General features: G+C 48.6%; 1 protein-coding gene across 1 annotated transcript in view; it reads left to right on the top strand.

Annotated features, from left to right (window-relative positions):
- Positions 1 to 19243, top strand: part of CARD10 (caspase recruitment domain family member 10) — a 47107-nt gene extending 27864 nt beyond the window's left edge. The window contains exons 11-22 of the mRNA XM_033162178.1: positions 602 to 717; positions 1837 to 1877; positions 3128 to 3248; positions 4054 to 4234; positions 6109 to 6232; positions 8034 to 8274; positions 11163 to 11232; positions 12693 to 12789; positions 14649 to 14801; positions 16047 to 16168; positions 16905 to 17020; positions 18684 to 19243. Of these exons, the coding sequence (XP_033018069.1) occupies positions 602 to 717; positions 1837 to 1877; positions 3128 to 3248; positions 4054 to 4234; positions 6109 to 6232; positions 8034 to 8274; positions 11163 to 11232; positions 12693 to 12789; positions 14649 to 14801; positions 16047 to 16168; positions 16905 to 17020; positions 18684 to 18891 (1590 nt within the window). The 3' untranslated portion in view covers positions 18892 to 19243. The remainder of the gene's footprint in view (positions 1 to 601; positions 718 to 1836; positions 1878 to 3127; positions 3249 to 4053; positions 4235 to 6108; positions 6233 to 8033; positions 8275 to 11162; positions 11233 to 12692; positions 12790 to 14648; positions 14802 to 16046; positions 16169 to 16904; positions 17021 to 18683) is intronic.
- The last annotated feature ends 360 nt before the right edge of the window (positions 19244 to 19603 follow it).

Below are 19603 nucleotides of genomic sequence, written 5' to 3'. Positions count from 1 at the left end.
AATGATCTGACTTGGAATGAGGCAATTTCCTATGTTCCTAAGAGTTTAGGCAGCTGTTTCGCTGTTTTGCAGAGCAGCGGGTGTGGTTGTAACCTTTGTACGCGAGGCTAGTTTCTGCACACTCCCCTGTTTATCCAGAGTTCAAGAACATATTCCAGTCAGGCTGCAAAACACTAAATGAGAGTGTGAAGCAGCGGCTGGGAAGGTTATATGGTCTGAGAAGAGTCTCAAGGGCCACGTAGGCTTGGAGGGCTGCATTAGGCCCCTGGGCCTGAGGTTCCCTGCCCCTGCTATAACTCCTGCATTGCAGGGGGTTGGACTAGATGATACGCGGGGTCCCTTCCAGCTCTATAATTCTATGATTCTAACTCTTCAACCCACGACCCAATTGGTGGTGCAACTCTGCCCTTCATGTTGCCTGATATGCACTTCCATCATCCAGAACCAAAAAAAAGTAGGCTTTCTCCTCCTACACAAACTTATACACACACTTGATTTACAGTTTACTGGGTTTTAATCTCGCTGATGAACAGTGAGACAAGGAAGTTTGTGGTGCGTCTGTGGTGTTGTGGCTTTCAGGTCTTTTCTCCCTTCTCCTTAGGAAGTGACTCCAGAGCGCGAGAGAGAAATAAACCGCCTTTCCATCTTTCCCTTCCCCCCCTGCACGGGCTCCATTCTTCGGCGGCAGCGTGAGGATGGACCGACCCCCATCAAGAGGTGACACTTGGAATCCCAGCACAATGGCACTCTCTCGTACATGTTGGTGTCTTCAGTCTCACGCAAAGCCCCGAGGGATTTTTTTTAAGCATTGAACTTGAATGCTTTAAAATCCCAGTTCTTCCCCTTCTCCAAGTCTCCAGCTTCCTAAGGGTTGAGGAAGAAGGAGGAGGGAAGAAGAATCTGTGGAGGAGGGCAGGAGAGTAACTATATAGGGCCTTTCATTGGATGTGATGGTGCTCATTTCATAGTTTCCCATCGCGGGCCCTAGGCTCTTATCCCTTTTCTGCTCTCCCACTGTCCTGTTTCCTGGACATAAAGTTTTTATTTAAGGTGGGGCTGGCATAGAGAGCAAGGAGGCAGTGCGGGGGGGGGGGAACAAACCCCATTTTGAGTTGAGTGCAGCTTGAAAATGGGTGGATCTGACTCCAAAGCCAGCCTTCTTTGAGCAGGAGAAGATTCCCTTTCAGACTTTCCCCTCCCCATGTCTACATGGGACAGCAGCTGACAGGCAGGTAGAAAGAAAGAAAAAGGGACTCCATGGGCAGGACCTACCTGAGACCTCATGGTCTGTGCATGCTGCAGCATGCAAGGGGATGGCAGGCAGCAAATGTGGAGGACCTAAGAGGTTTTCATAGCAGCTAGGTAGAGATAAGGGTGCACCAGTTACAGTAGATCGCAGGGATAAATGACTGACTGCAAGGGAGGAAAGGTGGGGTGAATTGAATATGCCCTCTCCGGAGAAAGTGGGGTATCTTTTTGGGTAGGACTTGGGACCAGGTGGTGCCTGTGTGCAGGAAGATGGATGAGCAGCTGTCATTTATGAGAAGGGATGCAAAAGCTGGCTCTATGAGCATCTCTGCAATGATAAGCCCTGGAAGTGGCTTGATGGTGCTGCAGGCAGTCCCACCAAAGCCTGTTTTCCCCTTGGCCAGTATTTGGGATGGCTGACTGTTTAGGAACATCGTGCAAACCACCCTGAGCTGTTGGGAGACAGGGAAGGATCCAAATGCAACAAAAGACATTAAGAGAACACTGGAGAAAGGCGGAGGGATGGTTTTGATGTATGTATACTTTTGAATTAATGCCTCCCCTTCTGTGTTTCCTTTGTGCTTTTAGCTGGTCCTGTGGGTCCTTTGGCAGCATGGAAGACTTAACAGGTATTGCCAATCCTTCTCCTGCCCCCACCCCCCCACGTTATATAGAGCCTCTCTTCTTGAGTGCTGTGGGCTACCCCCTGCCAAATCAGCTGCTTGCCCGTGTGCCCACGAGGGGGCACCCTTGCCCCACACTTCCCCTGCCAGCTCTTGGGAGCCACCTCCAGGGTCTCGCCAGCACATCGTTCTGAGGCTATTCCGGTCTGGTGTGTTTAATTTACAGTGGGTTTTTGTCTGACAGTGAATTTGATTCAGTTTCAGAGGAGTGGGAACCGGAAGAGATAAATGCTTCAGCTTCAGGCTGTTATCGGTTCTTGGTGACAGGCTGTAAATCTCCAGAGCCTGTCCCACTGTATATCTCAGGCCTTGGCTAGATTGTAGAGTTTTCCACCAACGCGACTCCTTGGGGCAATTGGCACGTGTGCAAAGAATGTCTGGCTTCTGCAGTCGGAAGCTTTGAAAAGTGGGGAGATTTTCCCAGAGTCCACTCCAACATACTCGGGGAATCCACTCCTGGATTTGTCCTGCTGCCTCCTTTTATGGGCATTTCGAAGAATCCAATCTAGGTATTGGCTGACCATCCTTTCGTCTGCCTGCCGCTCTACTTGATACACTGTTCTCCAGAACTTACAGTATATACTGAGGGGTCTCTTTAGAGATTACTCTAGCTCAGGTGTGTGTTTGTGGGGGGACTTTTTTCAGCCCAAGAACTGCATGAAGAGGACCAGACTCAGAGCACTGAATGTAGGTTAACATTCACAACACACAGAAGCCAGAGGTTTCCAGAGGTTTCCACACACACCCAGCTCTCCATTCAGGCAAGCTGGATTCATAACCACAGTTCGGGGACACATTCCAGTCAGGCGAATGGAGGGTGTGCAGCAGGGCCGCTGAGGGGGTGTGGCTTGCATAGGAGGTGTGGCCGAGGAAGAGCCCCGAGGGTCAGAGAGGGAGGCATGCAGCCCCTATCCTAAGGTTTCACTGCCCTTACTCTAGCTGTCTGGGATTTGCTTTTCTCCGCATCTGTCCATTCCACAACTGAGCTGGTGTTAAGTGACCTAATAACTTTTTGAGTGTGAATCCTAACCTACATGGCCAGGTGCCCATGTAGCTGGATCATTTAAATGTGGCTCTGGAGCTTGGGGTTTTCCTGGCCCAATGACTTCAATGCCTTTCAGATGAAAGGGTACTTGTGAATCCTTGCATGTTGCCCATGGTAACTTCTTGTTGTTCTCTCTCTCTCAATCTCTCAGGAAGTGTCATCAACACTCCCTCATCTGCCAGATCCCGTTCCTCTTCCAGCAGTGCATACACCAGGGCAAAATCAGAAATCTGCTTGTCTAGGACCTCTGTCAAACAGGACTTTTCCAGGAGGTCTGTTTCCCTTTCTCAAACAAACACTCCTGCCTCCCTGATGGTTTGGAGAGGCAGCCCTATGAATGCAGGCACCCTAGGTGGGGCAGCCACTCTGGGTAGCTGTGCCCGCAGTTGAATAGCATCCGTTTCCAGGACTCATCTCCCCTCCCTGCTACTGGTTCCTGCAACCGCTGCTGCTTCTTCCACCGCTTCACCTGGTTGTGAAGATAGGAACATGTAAAGCTGCCTTTTATAGACTTGTTGGCCAATCTACTCCAGCAATGCATGCTCTGACAGGCAGCAGCTCTCCAAGTTCTATTGCATGGGTAGGCAAACTAAGGCCCGGGGGCCGGATCTGGCCCAATCACCTTCTAAATCCAGTCCGCGGACGGTCCAGGAATCAGCGTGTTTTTACATGAGTAGAATGTGTGTTTTTATTTAAAATGCATCTCTGGGTTATTTGTGAGGCATAGGAATTTGTTCATTTCCCCCCCAAAAATATAGTCCGGCCCCCCACAAGGTCTGAGGGACAGTGGACTGGCCCCCTGCTGAAAAAGTTTGCTGACCCCTGTTCTAACGTAAGAGGAGCCCAAGGTCACTCTAGTCCAGCATCTTGTTCTCAACCGGAAGCTGTGGTTCTTTCAAAAGTTGTTGGACTTCCAATTCCAAGGAGCTAGAATGGCCAGTAAACCAGAGATTATGGGATTCGTAGTCCAAGCAACATCTAGAGGGCCACAGGTCCATCCCGGCCGCATATCCTGCTCATCGAAACAGAATGAGGGGCACCAGAGTCTGACCCCTGCTGTCTTCCTTCCCCATTCAGGTCTGTTGTGGTGCATCTGCCTCGCACGGGGCACATGGCCGTTCCAGCGCCCCAGAGCAGCGGACTGGCTGGGGACATCTCCATCCTTGGAGGAAACACAACTGGGATTTATGTCCAGTGGGTGAGGCCAGGCTCAGAAGCGGAGCGCGTGGGGCTCAGAGAGGGATGCCGACTCCTAGAGGTATGAATGAATGTATGGAATTGCAGATAATGTCTGAGTGGAAAGAGTTATAAGGAAGTGGCATGGGTGGGGGGACTGCAGTAATAAACCAAAAGGTGACTGACTCCCCTTGTTTGTCTCTCGGTAGTCAGATCGGTATACAATGCAGAATGACACCTAGTGGCTGAGTTCTATATTGCCAATGTCTGTCTTCAGACATTAAGCTGCTGCCTAGTTCCTTTTACACGGGTCCCCTCATACTTTTGCACAAGTCCTGCAATGGAGATGTCATTTATGCCCATGCGTAACTAAACCTGGCATCAGGTCATAAGTGGTTTATTTGCATAAATCCCCCCCTCCCAATGGAGGATGGTGCTGATATGTGGACGTGGGCTTGGTCCATTCCAAGACTATACTAATTATACTTCACATGTAACTTAACCTTTTCGAGCAATCAAGGTGGTTAGGGAGGGATGTAACTTGGTGACAGAGCACATGCTTTCCATGAAGAAAAGCCCCAGGTTCAACCCCTAGCATCTTCAGACAGGACTGGGATATATTCCTGTCTGAAACCCTGGAGAACCACTGACAGTTTGTGCAAGCCAGCTGGGTGGGGAGCCTGTGGCATGGTGCTCCAGGTGTTGATGGACTCCAGCTCCCATCAGCCCCAGCCAGCAGAGTCCAATGGTCAGGGATTGTGGGAATTGTAGTACAGCAACATCCTTAGGGGATACTGAGCCAGGTGGAGCAACGGTCTGACTAGGTACAAGGCAGCATTCAGTGTTCCCAAAACACTTCATATACATTAACTCCTTGTCCTTCTTGCAACAGCTGGGTAGGATATGTCAAGTATTGCTGTTGTTCCCGTTTTGCAGATAGAAATCTGAAAGAGAGGCTTGCCTAACAAGTTCATGGTAGAGGCAAGATTCGAACCTAGGATTTCCGGAGTCCCAGCTCTTAAGTCTTGTACCCACCAGGCTACACCAACCATGGAAAGTTTGGGCATCCTTTTCAGTTTCTGAATCTGATTAGCACACCTGTGCCCACCTAAATGCCATATTATGGCTGCCTGACCCCCATCACCTGCCTTAGCGATGCTGGGGAGCCTTTTTCAGCACAAAGGTCACATTTCCACCTGGGCAACCTTCCATGGGCCACGTGCTCTTGGTGGGAGGGGCCAGAGGCAAAGCAGGTGGAGCAATATATGCAGATTTTACTTTTGTTCAGCAGGCTAGTTTCACACAGCTCTGATCTATCCTCCATCCAGGCAAGCAAGAGGCATTAGCAGAGTTAACGGACATATTCCAGCCAGGCAAAAATGCTCTAGGAGGCTGTGACTGGGGAGAGTCTCAAGGGCCAAGTTGGGCCTAGGGCTTCCCCCCCCCCTTTGTTCTATTGCTGCTCTTTAATGTCAGTCCATGTGCTACCCTAGTGGCTGATATTCATCTAGGCTGCAACAGCGAGCTTCCTCTGTTCCTGGTTCTCCCCAGAAGTTGTGCCATACCCAAGCATTTACATGGGCATTGGGGTGAATGTGCATGGGGCACAAGTCCACCTCTGAACAGAGAGGCTTGGAGCCTGTTTCAGTAGCTCTAGAAAGTTCTTCAGTTTAGGACCTCCCAATTCCCTGCACCCCTTCTTTGAAGAAAGATAAAAGAATCCAACAGCAGTCTGTTTTTTCAGATCTCCTGTCCCCTGGGAAACCTGCTATCAAGTGTGCATTAACAGCCTACAGCTTGCTTGTTTGCTTGTTTTGTTTTAAAGATTGCAGAGGGGATGGATGGAGAGGTAGCAGCACAGTTCTCTTTTCTTTTAAGTCCAGAATGATATTTTTTTTTACAAAGCTAATTGTAACTGATCCCTGCATCTCTGCTCTGTTTGTGTTTCTGCGGCAGCTTAGGGGGACGCAGCTAAACGGGGAAGTGCTCTCTCTGGAGAACTGCACCCAGGAAGTAGCTTACCTGAGTCTGCTGCACTGGGATGATCCATCTGCTCTGCTCTTCCTCCCTGATATAAGAGGTAAGCCACTTTTACCCAATCCTGCATATGTGATTGTTCTATCCTTAACTAATCTGGACAGTCAAAAGCTGTGAGTCTACTGCACAGCTGTGATGCTGCTGCAGAAATATTTCAGCTGAATATCTGGCCTAGGGTGCCGCCACTTTTCAAGTTTTGATTTGTTTAGAAAAAGAAAGCACAAACCAAGTTTCTAGTCCCTGTGGCTATGGAATGAAATCTCAGAACCCTGACGTGAGACCTGCAGTTATCCAAGAGTGGCAGTTCAGTGCAATGCCCCTGTTGTAGCTCTATGCTTTTCTTTTGCACTACTTGAAGTACACACCACACCATTCATATTGTATTTAGGGAGTCATATATGTTGCCATGCTGGGACAGATTTCCCATTGCTTCTGCAAGTCTCTGGTATCCCATGGCTTTTAAATTTGCTTGTACAGCTTTAAGGATTACCCGTGCGGTGATAAGAGCCCCTGATTTTAATTTAAGTCACGCAGATGGAACTTGTCCAAAATCTGGCCAGCTCAAGCCAGACTCCCCACTAGCTTGGATTCCAGTCATGGGAGTTAGTGCCTGGAGGGCAGTTTGGGTTGGAAGCCCAGATGCCTCTCCTTCCTTTGAGTAGCAGGGCCGTTATGGAGCCCTCTTTCCACAATCAGCTCTTTCTTTATAATCAGCATCTTTAAACTAGTGCTTGTTTTACACACAGAACCTCACTTTAGAGGACTTCTCCAAGCAGCCTTGTCACAATGACGGAATTGCAGAGTCCCATGCAAAAGAGCAAGGAGAGGGGACCAGCCGCAGGCTCTTCCTGTTGCTCCTTTTTTGGAGCAAGGCAGTGTTTTCCTGCTCTCATTCTGATCAGTAACAGGATACAGAAGTTCTCTCTCTCTCTCAAATGCTTTTTTTGAGCACCAAGTTCACAGGAGGGGTAGGAGGAGTAGAGGGGCCACTTATTGGGCCTCCTAAGTCACAGCTGCATATCTGATCTTGGAGAGGGATACATGAGGCTTCTAGATCTCCCATCTTTTTTTCTTTGGAGCTCCTGTGAGTTCCTAATTTTATGTGGAACTTTCTTCTGGTTACACAGAATTTGAAGACTTCTATCATTCATTGCTCTCTTGTGTGACTTTTTCTGTGCACTTTACATAATGCATCATCGCGATGAGCTCCATCAGGTTCCTTCCTCCATCAGCAATAACTTGGAGACATCCGCTTCACTGAGCTCCAGCTGTTGGAGAGAAAGGAAGCAGGGCGCTCCATCCATCTGCTCTGCTGAGAGACCAGCAACTCCTTTCCTTGGAACTCTTTCCATTCCAGCTGGTCATTACAAGAGCTTCCTTACAGCAACTTGTTTCTTATCTGCAAAACCGAAACAAAAACCAAGTGCAGAGGGGCCCTTTGTTACAAGATTTTGCTTTTTTCCTCCTCCTTCCCAGTCACTTTTCCTTTTGTGCTGTGTCATTTAGATGGTAAGCCTGAAGGCAGGGACTGTATTGATGTTTGTGAGCTTCTCCTTGAGCCCCCTTTTGTTTTCCTGAAGAGGATGGTAAAACATGCTTCGGATCAAAAACGTATGCATTTATTTGGGTCTCTCAACTGCTATTTGCTGTCTCTTCTGCATGCTAGGGGCTGTAGTGGTGGTGGAGGGGGGAGCAGCAACAACAACAGGAGAGAGCTGCTGCTTCCATGCCTGGCTTGTGAGCTACCTGGTTGGAAAATGCAGGAGACAGGAAGCTGGACTAGATGGGCCTTTGGCCTGATCCAGCAGGGCCCTTCTCATTTGCATCCTCTTCTCTTTTACCAGGATACCAGCCTCTCAAAGAAGCACTGGATGCTGGGAAGAAGGTTCCTGGCGACTCGTTTTACGTGCGTGCCAACCTGAGCCTCCTGGAGCTTGCCGATCCTTACGCCTTGTGCGTGAAGCAATGGGAGATCCTTCACGTCACGAACACTTTGTACAAGGGGCGGTTAGAGTGGTACTGTGCCCGCGTGGATCCCTTCACCCTCCAGGACTTGGACAGTGGCACGGTACCTAACTACAGCAGGTAATGGGCCTCTGTCCCTTAGGTGTGATTTAATGCACAAGAACTTTAGTGGGCAGAGGGCTGCTTTGCATGCTCAAGGGATGCTTCCAGTCTTTTGGGGTGGGATTCAGTCACATACTGGCAAATTCAGGCTGTGCAATTATAGCCGAATGAGAGAATCATGGAATTGTAGAGCTGGAAGGGACCATCGGGGTCATCTAGTCCAACCCCTTGCAATGTAGGAATCCTTGCCCCAATGTGGGGCTCGAACCTATGACCCTGACATCAAGAATCTCATGCTCTACTAACTAAGTTATCCTATAGGCAAGGGAGGCCTTATGCAACCACCACATCCTCCTACCTTGCCCTGCCCTGCCCCAATCATACTAATTGCAATGAGGAAAGAAACTGGGAAATGCAATGGAAAGTGTGGGATAACGCTTGAGGCAACATCCTCTAACCTCCCAGCAAGCAGATCAGAATGGATGCTCTGTAAACAGCCACTCGTCGTCTAATCTCCCTGCGAACAAATTGAGATGAATGATCAGTAAGTGGGTTGTCTGGAAGCAACCAAGGTCAATGCCTGGCATCTCTAGTTTAAAATGGGGAAAAGGACACAGCAGCAATTGATGTAGCCGAAATTTGTCTGAGACAGAATTTTCAAACTGGAGGGAGGGAGAGAAGGGTCAAGGGGTCACCTAGTGCAATCCTGTCCTTGAGTCTGGGAATCCATAGGATTCAAGCGTCCCCAATAGATGGCTGCCCAGCTTCTGCCTGAAGATCTGCAGTGAGGGAGGATCCCTCCACACCCTGCTTTGGTCAATGGATGCCTTCTAAGCTGCTCTTAGGGAGCACAGGGAACTGCCTTATAAGAAGTCAGGCCCACTGGAACATCTGGCTGCGTCTACACTGACTGGCAGCATCTCTCCAGGGCTTCAGGCAGGGGACATTTCCGGCGCCACCAGGAGATGATGGGAATTCAAAGCAGGTGCTCTGCCTCGGCATTACAACCCTTCCCATAACCCTTCAAGACTTTTCTCCTGGTGCTCAGTGGAAAACTCCCTCTCTGTAAGTTAAACACATTTAGATGCAGTCGTGCTCTTAGGGCAGCAGAACCTGGAGAACAGCTGCTGGGCAAATTAGGGACCATAATAGAGATCTAGAACAACTAATACCAAGAGATGGCATAAGGCAGCTTCTTAAGACTCCCCTCCATTTTTTTGGTAGTTGCAACACTTGACTAGCACAAGGTACAGTGAGTTGTAACCCATAGATCTAAGCACCACCATGGTACGTAGATGCTGTAGGAGAAGGGTTTATAGGGGAACCCACAACTGGGAGGAGGGGAGATTGTTAGTGAGTGTCTCCCCGCCCCCATTTAATTTCTTCTGGTAAGGCCCTCCTCCTTTGAGGAATCATAACAGTTGTAGAACAGTGCAAGAGCTTTGTGGAACATTTCTGCCCCCTGAGAATTGCCCAAGTCTAGTCTGCAGGTTTTTAGCAGGATCTGCAAAAGCACCCTTGTTTAAACTGGGTTTTTAAAGGTATCTTGTAATATTTATGTAGCATTATTGGATTAATTTTAGATGGACTCAGGTTTTGGAGTGCTAATTGAGTTTTATTTGGTGCCGTGCTTTTTATTGTGTTTCCATTGGATTTTTAGAGAAGGCTGAGTGGATGGCAGGCAGTCCTGCATAAGGCAGCGGAGGCAGAAATTTGGTGGGGGGCAACCAGGTGGAGAGGCGGCCACGTTGCTGTTGCAGAGGGAGCTGTAGGGAACTGGTGAATCAGTGGATGTGAGCCGGGATTCGGGAGAACCGGGTTCAAGTTGCTGCTCAGCACTGGAATACCCATGTGGCCTTCCCTGGTTAGGATCTGTGTGCTGAGCTCACCTCCAGTATCATTAGAGATGAACGAGAAGAGAATTGTGTTAAAGCACTTGGAACAGAGTGGAAATAAGTAATGACCACACAGTCCTGTGGCATCTTAGAGGCTAGCGGAATTTGCCATAATAAATGGTTCTTGCTGCAAAAGACTTAACACGGCTGCCCCTCTGGAAGTAATGATGTGTATATAAAAGCTCAGGCTGCAACCTTTAATAATTTAAATTAATTGGTTAGGGCCATTTTAATAGACTAAAAAAAAGAAAGCACCTCTGGTTTGATTGGGTGATAAGTTTTTATTTATTTATTTATTTATTTTAAAGTTAAATGTAAGTTTACCCTAAATACTTGCAAAAACTGAAGGTGGCAGGCATATCTTAGAAGTGGCACCCCCTCACATCACTTTCCTGCTGAAGCATGCACTTCCATCACCATGCCTCCCCTCACTTACATAAGCTACCGGTATTATTGTAATTGTACGCACATTTATGCACATTTGATTTATTTTTAAAATCCATTTGATAAATTGACTTTCCTTAATGAAAGCCCAGTTGCACCTCCCTCTTTCCAGTGTTGAATTCTACCCTGAATTCCCCATCACTCTCCAAATTGCAGTAAGCCTGGCTTTTGTTTTGGTTTTCTAAACTTGATTTGTTCTGCTAGGCTGACAGAGTCCCTTTATCCACTTCAGTCGCACAGACCTAAAGTTCCGATGTGCACTGGAATCCTGCAAAACGCCGACTGTTTGGAAGCACTGACGATGTACCTCTGTGTTTCCATGCCTTGCTAAGCAAAACAGGAGCTGAGGCTCACCAACCTGGCTGTTTGTGAGGATGAGAGAAATCTCAATATGCCTTCTTCACTAAAAAGGGCATTTGGAACGATCAATTCCTGTGCCTCTTGAGAGCAGTTGGCCACATGGCGCAGCTTCTCTCTCTCTCTCTCTCTCTCTCTCTCTCTCTCTGTGTGTGTGTGTGTGTGTGTGTTCTCCCAGCAAGCTGGTTTTCAATTGCTGTCATCTTTCAGGGCTCATCAGCTCTTGAAGATACAGGAGAAAGGTCAAGTGGCAGCCCGGCAAAAAGGCTGCAAGACTAAGGTAAGCTGGAGGCGAGAGAACGGGGGGATGTGTGGGTTGGGAAGAAAGGACCTGTGGTGGTATTATTATTGTTAATCATAAAAGTTATTTTATTCCACTCTTGGAGAGCCCCCATCTCCAAAAGGCTTCCATAAAAGCTTGCACTAGTAAGGGAGTCCCTATCCTCAGGGTTGCAATCCAAAAGGAAATAAGGGATTGAGAGGGAGGAGAGGGGGGAAAGGCAGATGGAATGGTTGCTGCTCATTGTTCATTGGTGATTTTGGTATAACTCCTTGGCTGCTTTGCCAAAGTTGTTGAGAGATGAGGCTCACATTTGTAAGCTGTGCACGAGGGGAATTGTCTAGACTCAGCCCTGGAGCCTGCAAATCAGTCTATCTATCTATCTATCTATCTATCTATCTATCTATCTATCTATCTATAACTGCCCTTCAACCGAAGATCGCAGGGTGGTTTACAGTATAAAAACACAAAATGATATGGTGCAGCCAGTGTCGTGCAGCAGATAGAACGAAGGACTTGGACCACAGAGGACCTGAGTTCAAATCCCCACTCAACTACAAAACACAATGGGCAACCTCGGGCCAGTCAGTCTCTCTCCAGTCTAGCCTACTAAACATTTGTCCCTGGGATGAAGGGCTGAATATGAATCTTTGCTAATAGTAATAAGAAGGTTCTTTGCTGCAACGTGTGACGTACCGTCAAGGAGGGAGTGCTTTTGAACATGCAGGAAGTACTTTTATCTCAGCTGTAGAGTGATCAAGTCGCACCCATCTGGAATTGCCGTGAAAAGTCTAGCGTTCATAAGCCACCACGAGTGCAGGATTGTGATGTTTGAGACCAATTTATAGGCAGAAGGTTTCTGCATTTTAGGAAATCATCGCAGCTGTTGACTTAGGGGGGGCTCACCATGGCAAAATCCAGGGGTGCGGTGGGGAAGGGAAGATGGAGAGAGAAAACCCCGTCCTGGTCTAAGCCTCTTCCCTTGTCCACAGGCTGCAAAGCTTGGAGCAGTGCTCGGGTCCCACTTCCTGGCCTCAGCGTCTGGTTTCTTGGATCGGGTGTGTCACGCAGGGAGTGTGTAGCTGCTTTCTTGCTGCCTTTCTCTCTCTGACACACAGCCTGGGCGAAAAGTGCTACACTTCCCTGTGTGGTAGCTGTTGTCTCTGCTGGTGCAGCGTTTTCTTAGGGACAGGCCTTCCCTTATGGGAGATGCTGAGAAATGCCTTGCATTGTTATCTTGAGCAGTTTTCTCGAAGGACCGGAGCTCGCGAGAGAGGAAGGCTCTTAATTGCTGCTGTGCCCTGCCTCACTCGGGGAGTTGTATCTCAAGGCACAGCCTATTTAACTTCCAATAATAAACATGTAGCTGTCATTTTGCAAGCGCCTGACTGATGCATGCTTTGTTCTGTCTGTCTCCTTCCCCCCCTCCCCTCTCCTCCCTTTCTCTTTGTTCTTCCCAGCTGAAGAAACGGGCCCTGGACCAGCTTCGCCTGGTGAAACATAAGCAGCAAGGGGGGCAGAGTGAGGAGGAGGCCCCTTGGCAAGAGCTTTGCCCAGGTGAATTGGCAAGCCTCTGCTCCAACAGAAAAGAGTTGCTCTTGAGTTAACGCCGGATAAGTAACTCCCACGAATGGTCTACTTGCTGTAGTGTGCGGGCTCTCTATACAGGGGCAGTGTCTCTCCGTGTGTGTGTGTGTGTTGCATATTCATGAGGATTTGCTTGATTTATTCAATATGCAAAACAACACCCAAAGATCACAGGGTGGCTCACAACATACAAATGCAAAGTAAGAACCCAAAATGCAAAATAGAAAGGAGAACAAAAGCAAGCCAATAACCGCCCCCTCCCACAAACACATTTTTAAAAGGCATAGAATGTTAATCAGCCAAAGGCCTGGTTGTAGAGGAACATTTGCACCTGGTGCCTAAAGATATGTAATGAAGGCACCAGGCGAGCCTCTCTGGGAAGGGCATTCCACAATTGGGGGGGGAGGGGCTGCAGAAAAGGCCCCTGGGAACATCTTGTGAAGGAGGCACATGAAGAAGGGCCTCAGATTATTATCACAGGGTCTGGATTAGTTCATATGGGGAGAGGCAGTCGTTGGGATATTGCGGTCCTGCTCCGCTTAAGGCTTTAGAGGTCAAAACCAGCACTTTGAACTGGGTCTGGAAACTAATTGGCAGCCAGCACAGCCAGGCCAGGATTGGCATTATATGCTCTGACTGGCCCCGGTGAATTCATTCATTCATTCATTTGTGGATACGCCACCCTTTAATTACATCTTCAGGGTGGCTTTCAATAAAATGAACAGGGGGAACCCACATTAAAATAGCTAGTACTTAAAAATAAAGAATAACAGCCAATCTAGAAAATCATAAAAATGGGCCTGGATTAAATAGATCAACAAATGTAAAAAAAAAAGAAAAAAGCTTTTTAGCTAGGCACTGATGAGGCATTTGAGTGGGTTCCAGGTGAGCCTTTCCCTTGGGAGAACGCTCCATTGCCACAGTGCCACCACTGAAAAGGCCCTTCCTTTGTTAACCACATGTTGACATGGTAGGGGGATCTTGGCGAAAGCACTCTGATGATAACCTTAGAGTTGGATTATGTCGGCATCGTGTGCCTGCCAAAGAATTGGGAACCATGGGAATCTCATTCCTTCCCTCTCGTTTTCCCCAGGATAACTACAGAGCAGGGGTGGGGGACCCTTTCAACCCAAAGACCCCATTCCTTCAAGGGCAACCTGAGGGTCAGGAGCAGATGCAAAAGTGGGCAGGACAATGGATGTGATTCTTGCCTTTGTTGATTAGGTTACATTACAGTCAGGCATAAGCATTTGAAGAGGGTATGGCCTGTGGGAGGGTTGTGTGGCCTGGCACAGTCTCATTGAGGGCCAAATGGAGAGCTGCATGTGGCCCCCAGGACTGAGGTTCTTTCTACCTTGCAGTAGAGAAAGATGAGAAATCATGGATGATGGTGATAGGCACTTGCTGTTGCCTGAATAAAGCTTGTGCTTTATTCACTGGTTTTATTCTCTAGTCTTTAGGGTGGTAGGGATGGGGAAGCTGTGGCCCTCCCGGTTGCTATTGGACTCTAATTCCCATCAGCCTTGACCAGCTTGGCCAGTGGTCAGGAATTATGGGAGCTGCAGTCCAACAACACCTGGAGAGCCACAGTTACCCATCCCTGCTTTGTGGTGGGTCACAGGACTCCTTGTTCCGCTTGGAAAATAAATAAGCAGGCCCTGTCCAACCAGAACAGGGCTGAGCAGAGCTTGCAGGGGTCAGGGAGTGGGGACCTCAAAGGCCCACGCAGCTCCCAATCATCACCATATTAAAGACATATAAGGATTCACTGAAGCCAGCAAGCCTGCCCTCGCTTCTCTTGCTCATTGACACTACCTTTTTATGTGCAGGTGGAACTGAAAAGCCCTACAGCCCAGTATGCCCTCTGGTGGTTCAGACCCGTCGTCCCGTCATGCTCTCACCTGCATGCTTAGCATCCCGTCTCATTAAGAACCTTCTGGCTCTCCCTTCCTCCCATCAGGACTTCTGCTCGTGCCCGTCTGGTAAGCAGGAGAGGCTGAGTGATTTGACGATGGGCCGGTGGTGGAGCCGGAAACCCCAAGTGGGTCTACTGCCTCTACTCTGGCTCTGAACTTGCACCTTGAGACCATGCTTGGAAATGAGTCTCTGGTTTAATAATCTTTACTCCTACGGGAGTAAGCATGAAAGCCTCCTTTTCATGCCTCTAGCTCAGAGTTGGGGTGATCCAGGCCTTGCAGAGGTTGCAACTCCCCGTCATCTCAAACTGTTGGTCCTACGGGCTGGGGTTGATGGGAGATGTAGACTAACCACACCTGAAGGACCATAGGTTCTCCACCCTTGCTTTGAGCAAGGATCTTCCTTCTGCATCTTGAAGGGAGGGGGCTTTTGAGAAGCCTTTCTGCATTTTGCCCTGCCGTACCTGAGCCCCACAAATGCAGGTGCCACACTTTGGGTGCAGGAAACAGAACTCTGAGGATCTCTATTCATGGAAAGCAGAGGTGGGAGACCTATGGCCTTCCTGATATTGTTGGACTCCAACTCCCAATGGCCAGGGAAGATGGGAGTTGGAGTCCAGCAACATCTAGAAGGCCACAGGTTCCCCCACCCATGATGTAAAGAAGAAAACCCTCCACTGAGCCATGTTCATGGCCCTTAGTGTTGCTGCAAAGGTTTGCTGATACGAGATTAATGCCTCCTAATGGAGTGAAATGTGGGACCTTGAGATTGTGCTATGATTCTTGTACCATGTGGTGTGGAAAACAAAAGGACAGGAAAAGGTTACAGGTCCATCAAGGGCAGGGCTAGTAGATGGATCTTGGAAAAAAATGGCTTTCCATTGGTCAATCCCCTTAACAAAACTACTGGGAACTATAGCGCTAAGGTCATAAAAACAAAAGATGTTGCTTCTGTTTTCCTTCCCTTGCAAAAGAAAAAAAAATAGGGCAATTTTTTTGTGGAAAAGTTCTGCATTGCAACGTGCATGATTTACAGTGCAATTCAATGCATGTTTATTCAGAAATATCTCCCAGTGTGTTCAATGGGTTTGACTCGCAGGTTAGCCTTAGGCTGCCACCCCCTGCACTCTTAATTGAAAGTAAATGTAACTGAATTCATTGGGACTTAATTCTGATTAAAGAAAATTTCAGATTGAAGGTGCATGTCATAGCCTAGGCTTTGAAAGCACCCCCCCACAATGATAACTCATGCTTATTGGCACATCTCCTCCAAGACCCGCCTTTTGTGGTTTTTGCTCCCTGCATTCACAGATGCCCCTCCTGACCAAAGACCCTCCTCTGCCTCCTCCAAGAATATTCTTATTGCTGATGGGATCTCCGAAAGCCAGAGGAACTGCGGGAAGATGCGCACCATCAAGGAGGCTATTGGAAAGGTGAGGACTAGGGGACTGCAATTTCAAGGCTGAGAGGCAGGGCGAGACGAACGGTTATGCTAAATACGCCTTATGGAAAAACTCGAGACAAATGAGATTCCCCTTTTATTGTAACACTACCCAGGCAACTCTTTGTGGAGAGAGCTTCTACACTGCTACTCCCAATTACTAGACTGTTAAAATTCCTCTTAGAGCAGGCAGTGTACTAGCGGCCATCTGGAGTCATGTAATGGCTACACTTTGGCCCTGTTTCCAGGGAAGGGGAATCCAAATTGTCTTCCTCTGCCTCAGACCAGTCCCACCAAGCTGTCTCCACAACTTCCTATGTAAGCTCCATGATTGCCATTTTGCGAAATATCTGTTCACATCCCATTTGTCCTCCTTCTCCAGAGAAGAGGGTCTTTTGAGTGCAGATCTGCAAGCTGGTGGGCTCTGCAGGTCTGTGAGGTGATTCTCTCCTTGACTAGCATGGGAGACCGAGTGTCCCTGAAGGTGAGTGCCGGGATCCCCTTCCACCCAGATGTATCGGACACCCAGCACACCGCTGTATATCAACTGACCCTGCCCTTCAATTCTCTTTTCCTCACTGGTTTGGTTGTAAATCCCATCCTTTAATGGAATTACTATTGGAAAAGCAATGATATTTCACAGTGTAGGGTTTGATTTAATGTAACTTGTCAGGGACGGGTTATTTCTTTTCCATTTGAATCAGTAAATCTGTTGGATTTCCTTGCAGAACAAACACTGCCTGCTGGAGCTGGAGGTCCAGGTGGCGAGGGAACTAATTAAAAGTGAAATATACCCCATCGTTATCCATGTCGAGGTCACAGAGAAGAACGTCAGGGGAGTCAGGTATGAAAAGCTCTTCTCAGGATTGACACAGGTAGTAATGCAGATGGGAAGAGCTGGCCGTCTCCAAAAAGTAAGGCAAGGGCATGGGATGGACTTCAGATGGTATAGGCAGTCCCGCGCCCTCTGCTCTACCATGACACAGCTCCAGATGAGAGCCCTTCTGTCTCTAGCTGAGCCTGCCAGAAGAGACATCAACCTTTCCATTGTGCTTAGACCCAGCTCTGCGACCTGTTGAATTACTGCCTGGAGAAGGGCAATAGTGGAAGAGCATCTTCTTTGCATGTAGCACGTCACAGGTTCACCCTCTAGCACCTGCTACTAGGAGAGACCCTGTCTGAAATCTGTGTTGCACGCACAGTGTCCCAGGTTCAGTCCTTGGCATTTCCAAGTAGGGCTGTGAGATAGCCCTGTCTGAAATCCTGGGAAGCTGCTGCCTGCCAGTGTAGACTGAGCTAAATGGCCAAACAGCCTGGTACAGCTTGCTCAGTAGAGGATGAGGCTCTTAATCTCAGGGTCATGTGTTTGAGCCCCATGTTGGGCAAAAAAAGATTCCTGCATTGCAGGGGATTGGACTAGATGGCACTTGTTGTCTCTTCCAACTCTACAATTTTATGATTCTATGAATATAAGGCAGAGGACTGGGGCATTGAACCGTCTAAGGAGGTGTAGCAAGCTATGTTTGTTGAAATTTCCTCTTCTGCGCCGCAATTAAAGCTGCAGGGGCCATGTCCCCTGTCTTGTTTTGGCAGCTGACCACCCTAGAACGCAGGTGTCTCGCAATGAGAAGATGAGTGTAATAGCTGACAAGATTCCCTGAAAGACAATTTCCCCATCTTTGTTGGTCCTCTCCCAAACTCCGTAGCCTCAAGGAAGTGTTTTTTAGGGAACTATTCTCATTCTGTGCAAGAGGACAATAAGACCCAATAGGCCGAGCCAATATTCTGAATGAACTGACTCCGGGGACCATAGAATTGCAGAGTTGGAAGGGACCCTCAGGGTCATCTAGTTCAACCCCCTACAATGCAGGAATCTCAACTGAAGCATCCACGACAGGTGGCCACCCAACCTCTGGTTAAAGACCTGCACCTTCATTGCTTCAGTTTTTTTCTGCAACTCCTTCACAAGCAGTGCTGATGCAGAAAGCTTTTAAAAACCACCACATTAGAAGCCATATAGGTAGTTGCACCCATCTCAGTTTTCTCTGTATATGGATTGGCAGTTTCGGACATGCAGTCTTTCCTGGCCTTGGGTGGAGATTGAACCAGGGACCTTCTGCACATGAAACGGGTGCTCTACCGCTGAGCTGCGGCCCTTCCCCAAATACGCTATGGACCATAAGGTTTCACCGGTTGCCCAGACTCTCCTTTGGGCAGTTACAGCGTCTGCTGAATTTTTTAAAAGCTCCTTCTGCAAAAATCCCGAATATTTTCCTTCGGATGGGAACGCACGTGGACTGTGATTTGTGACATCATCCTGGTACACTGGGCGGAGGAAGCTCCCAACTGGAGCATTTGCTTGGCGGTCCATCAGTTCTTGGGATCAGACCATTAGACTTCAACATGCTTAAGCTAACATGCTTGACTTAGCCCATCTCGGCGAATGCATTATTCATAGCGTCTCGAGGAGTCTACTGATGGCGTGTTTCTCTGCTCTTCCCTCCTAGGAGCTTGCTGGGGAAGCCGGGGCTGCGCGACTCAGAGGTGCTGAAGGAGTGCCGGAAGGCCAAGTGGACTCTGCACACTTTGCCTTGCTTGGGGGCCTGGGTGGATCCTCACGCCTGGGGCAGTGCAGAGGAGCTGGTGAAGGTGGTGCGGGCCCACGTCTTCCAGGAGCAGACCAGGATTGTGTGGGTCGAGGAGAATGATTTGTGATGGGTGTCTGGAGGTGTCTGCAAGCAGAAAAGCCTCTGCAGGACAGAGGCTTCGACCCATGACCCACTGATGATGTTCTGGATCTGTGAATCACTCCAGATATCCTACAGACATAGCCCATTTCCTTTGTGGTCCAGTCGTTCCCTCAATTAGCCTGAGAACGGGCGAAATGCGCCTCTGCATTTCACTGCCTCCAGTATCGACTCCACTCTCCCAGGCCCTTCCTCGTTTCCTGTGTTCTCTGTGGCTGTTGTCTCTACCTCCATTCACATCCTGATGGAAGTATGCGTGTGCGTTAGTGTGAGAGGGGGATGGGGTGCCCTCGCATGCATGCTCACAGACATACAGTGTCCCCCAGAGGGACCGTGTGCAGGCAGGAGAGACACCCTCTGTGCCTGCCGCTTTCTTGTGCCTAAATTATTGATGGACCCTTTTTATTGAAGACCGGAATATGGAAAGAGAATTAAACAGCATTAACAATGGAAATGAACGACTGGCTGCTTCTTGAGTTCGCTGGAAAGGAAGCACATTTCCAACTTGTTCCTAGGCCTGCCTCTGTCTCCACTCCTTCCTTTTTGCCTAATAATAATAATAATAATTTATTTATACCCCACCCATTTGGCTGGGTTTCCCCAGTCACTCTGGGCAGCTCCCAGCAGAATATTAAAAACACGGGAAAACATCAGTCATTAAAAAACTTCCCTAAACAGGG

Source organism: Lacerta agilis, chromosome 10, assembly GCF_009819535.1.
Source record: "Lacerta agilis isolate rLacAgi1 chromosome 10, rLacAgi1.pri, whole genome shotgun sequence".
Lineage (NCBI taxonomy): Eukaryota > Metazoa > Chordata > Lepidosauria > Squamata > Lacertidae > Lacerta > Lacerta agilis.
This window is presented reverse-complemented; position numbering and strand designations above follow the sequence as displayed.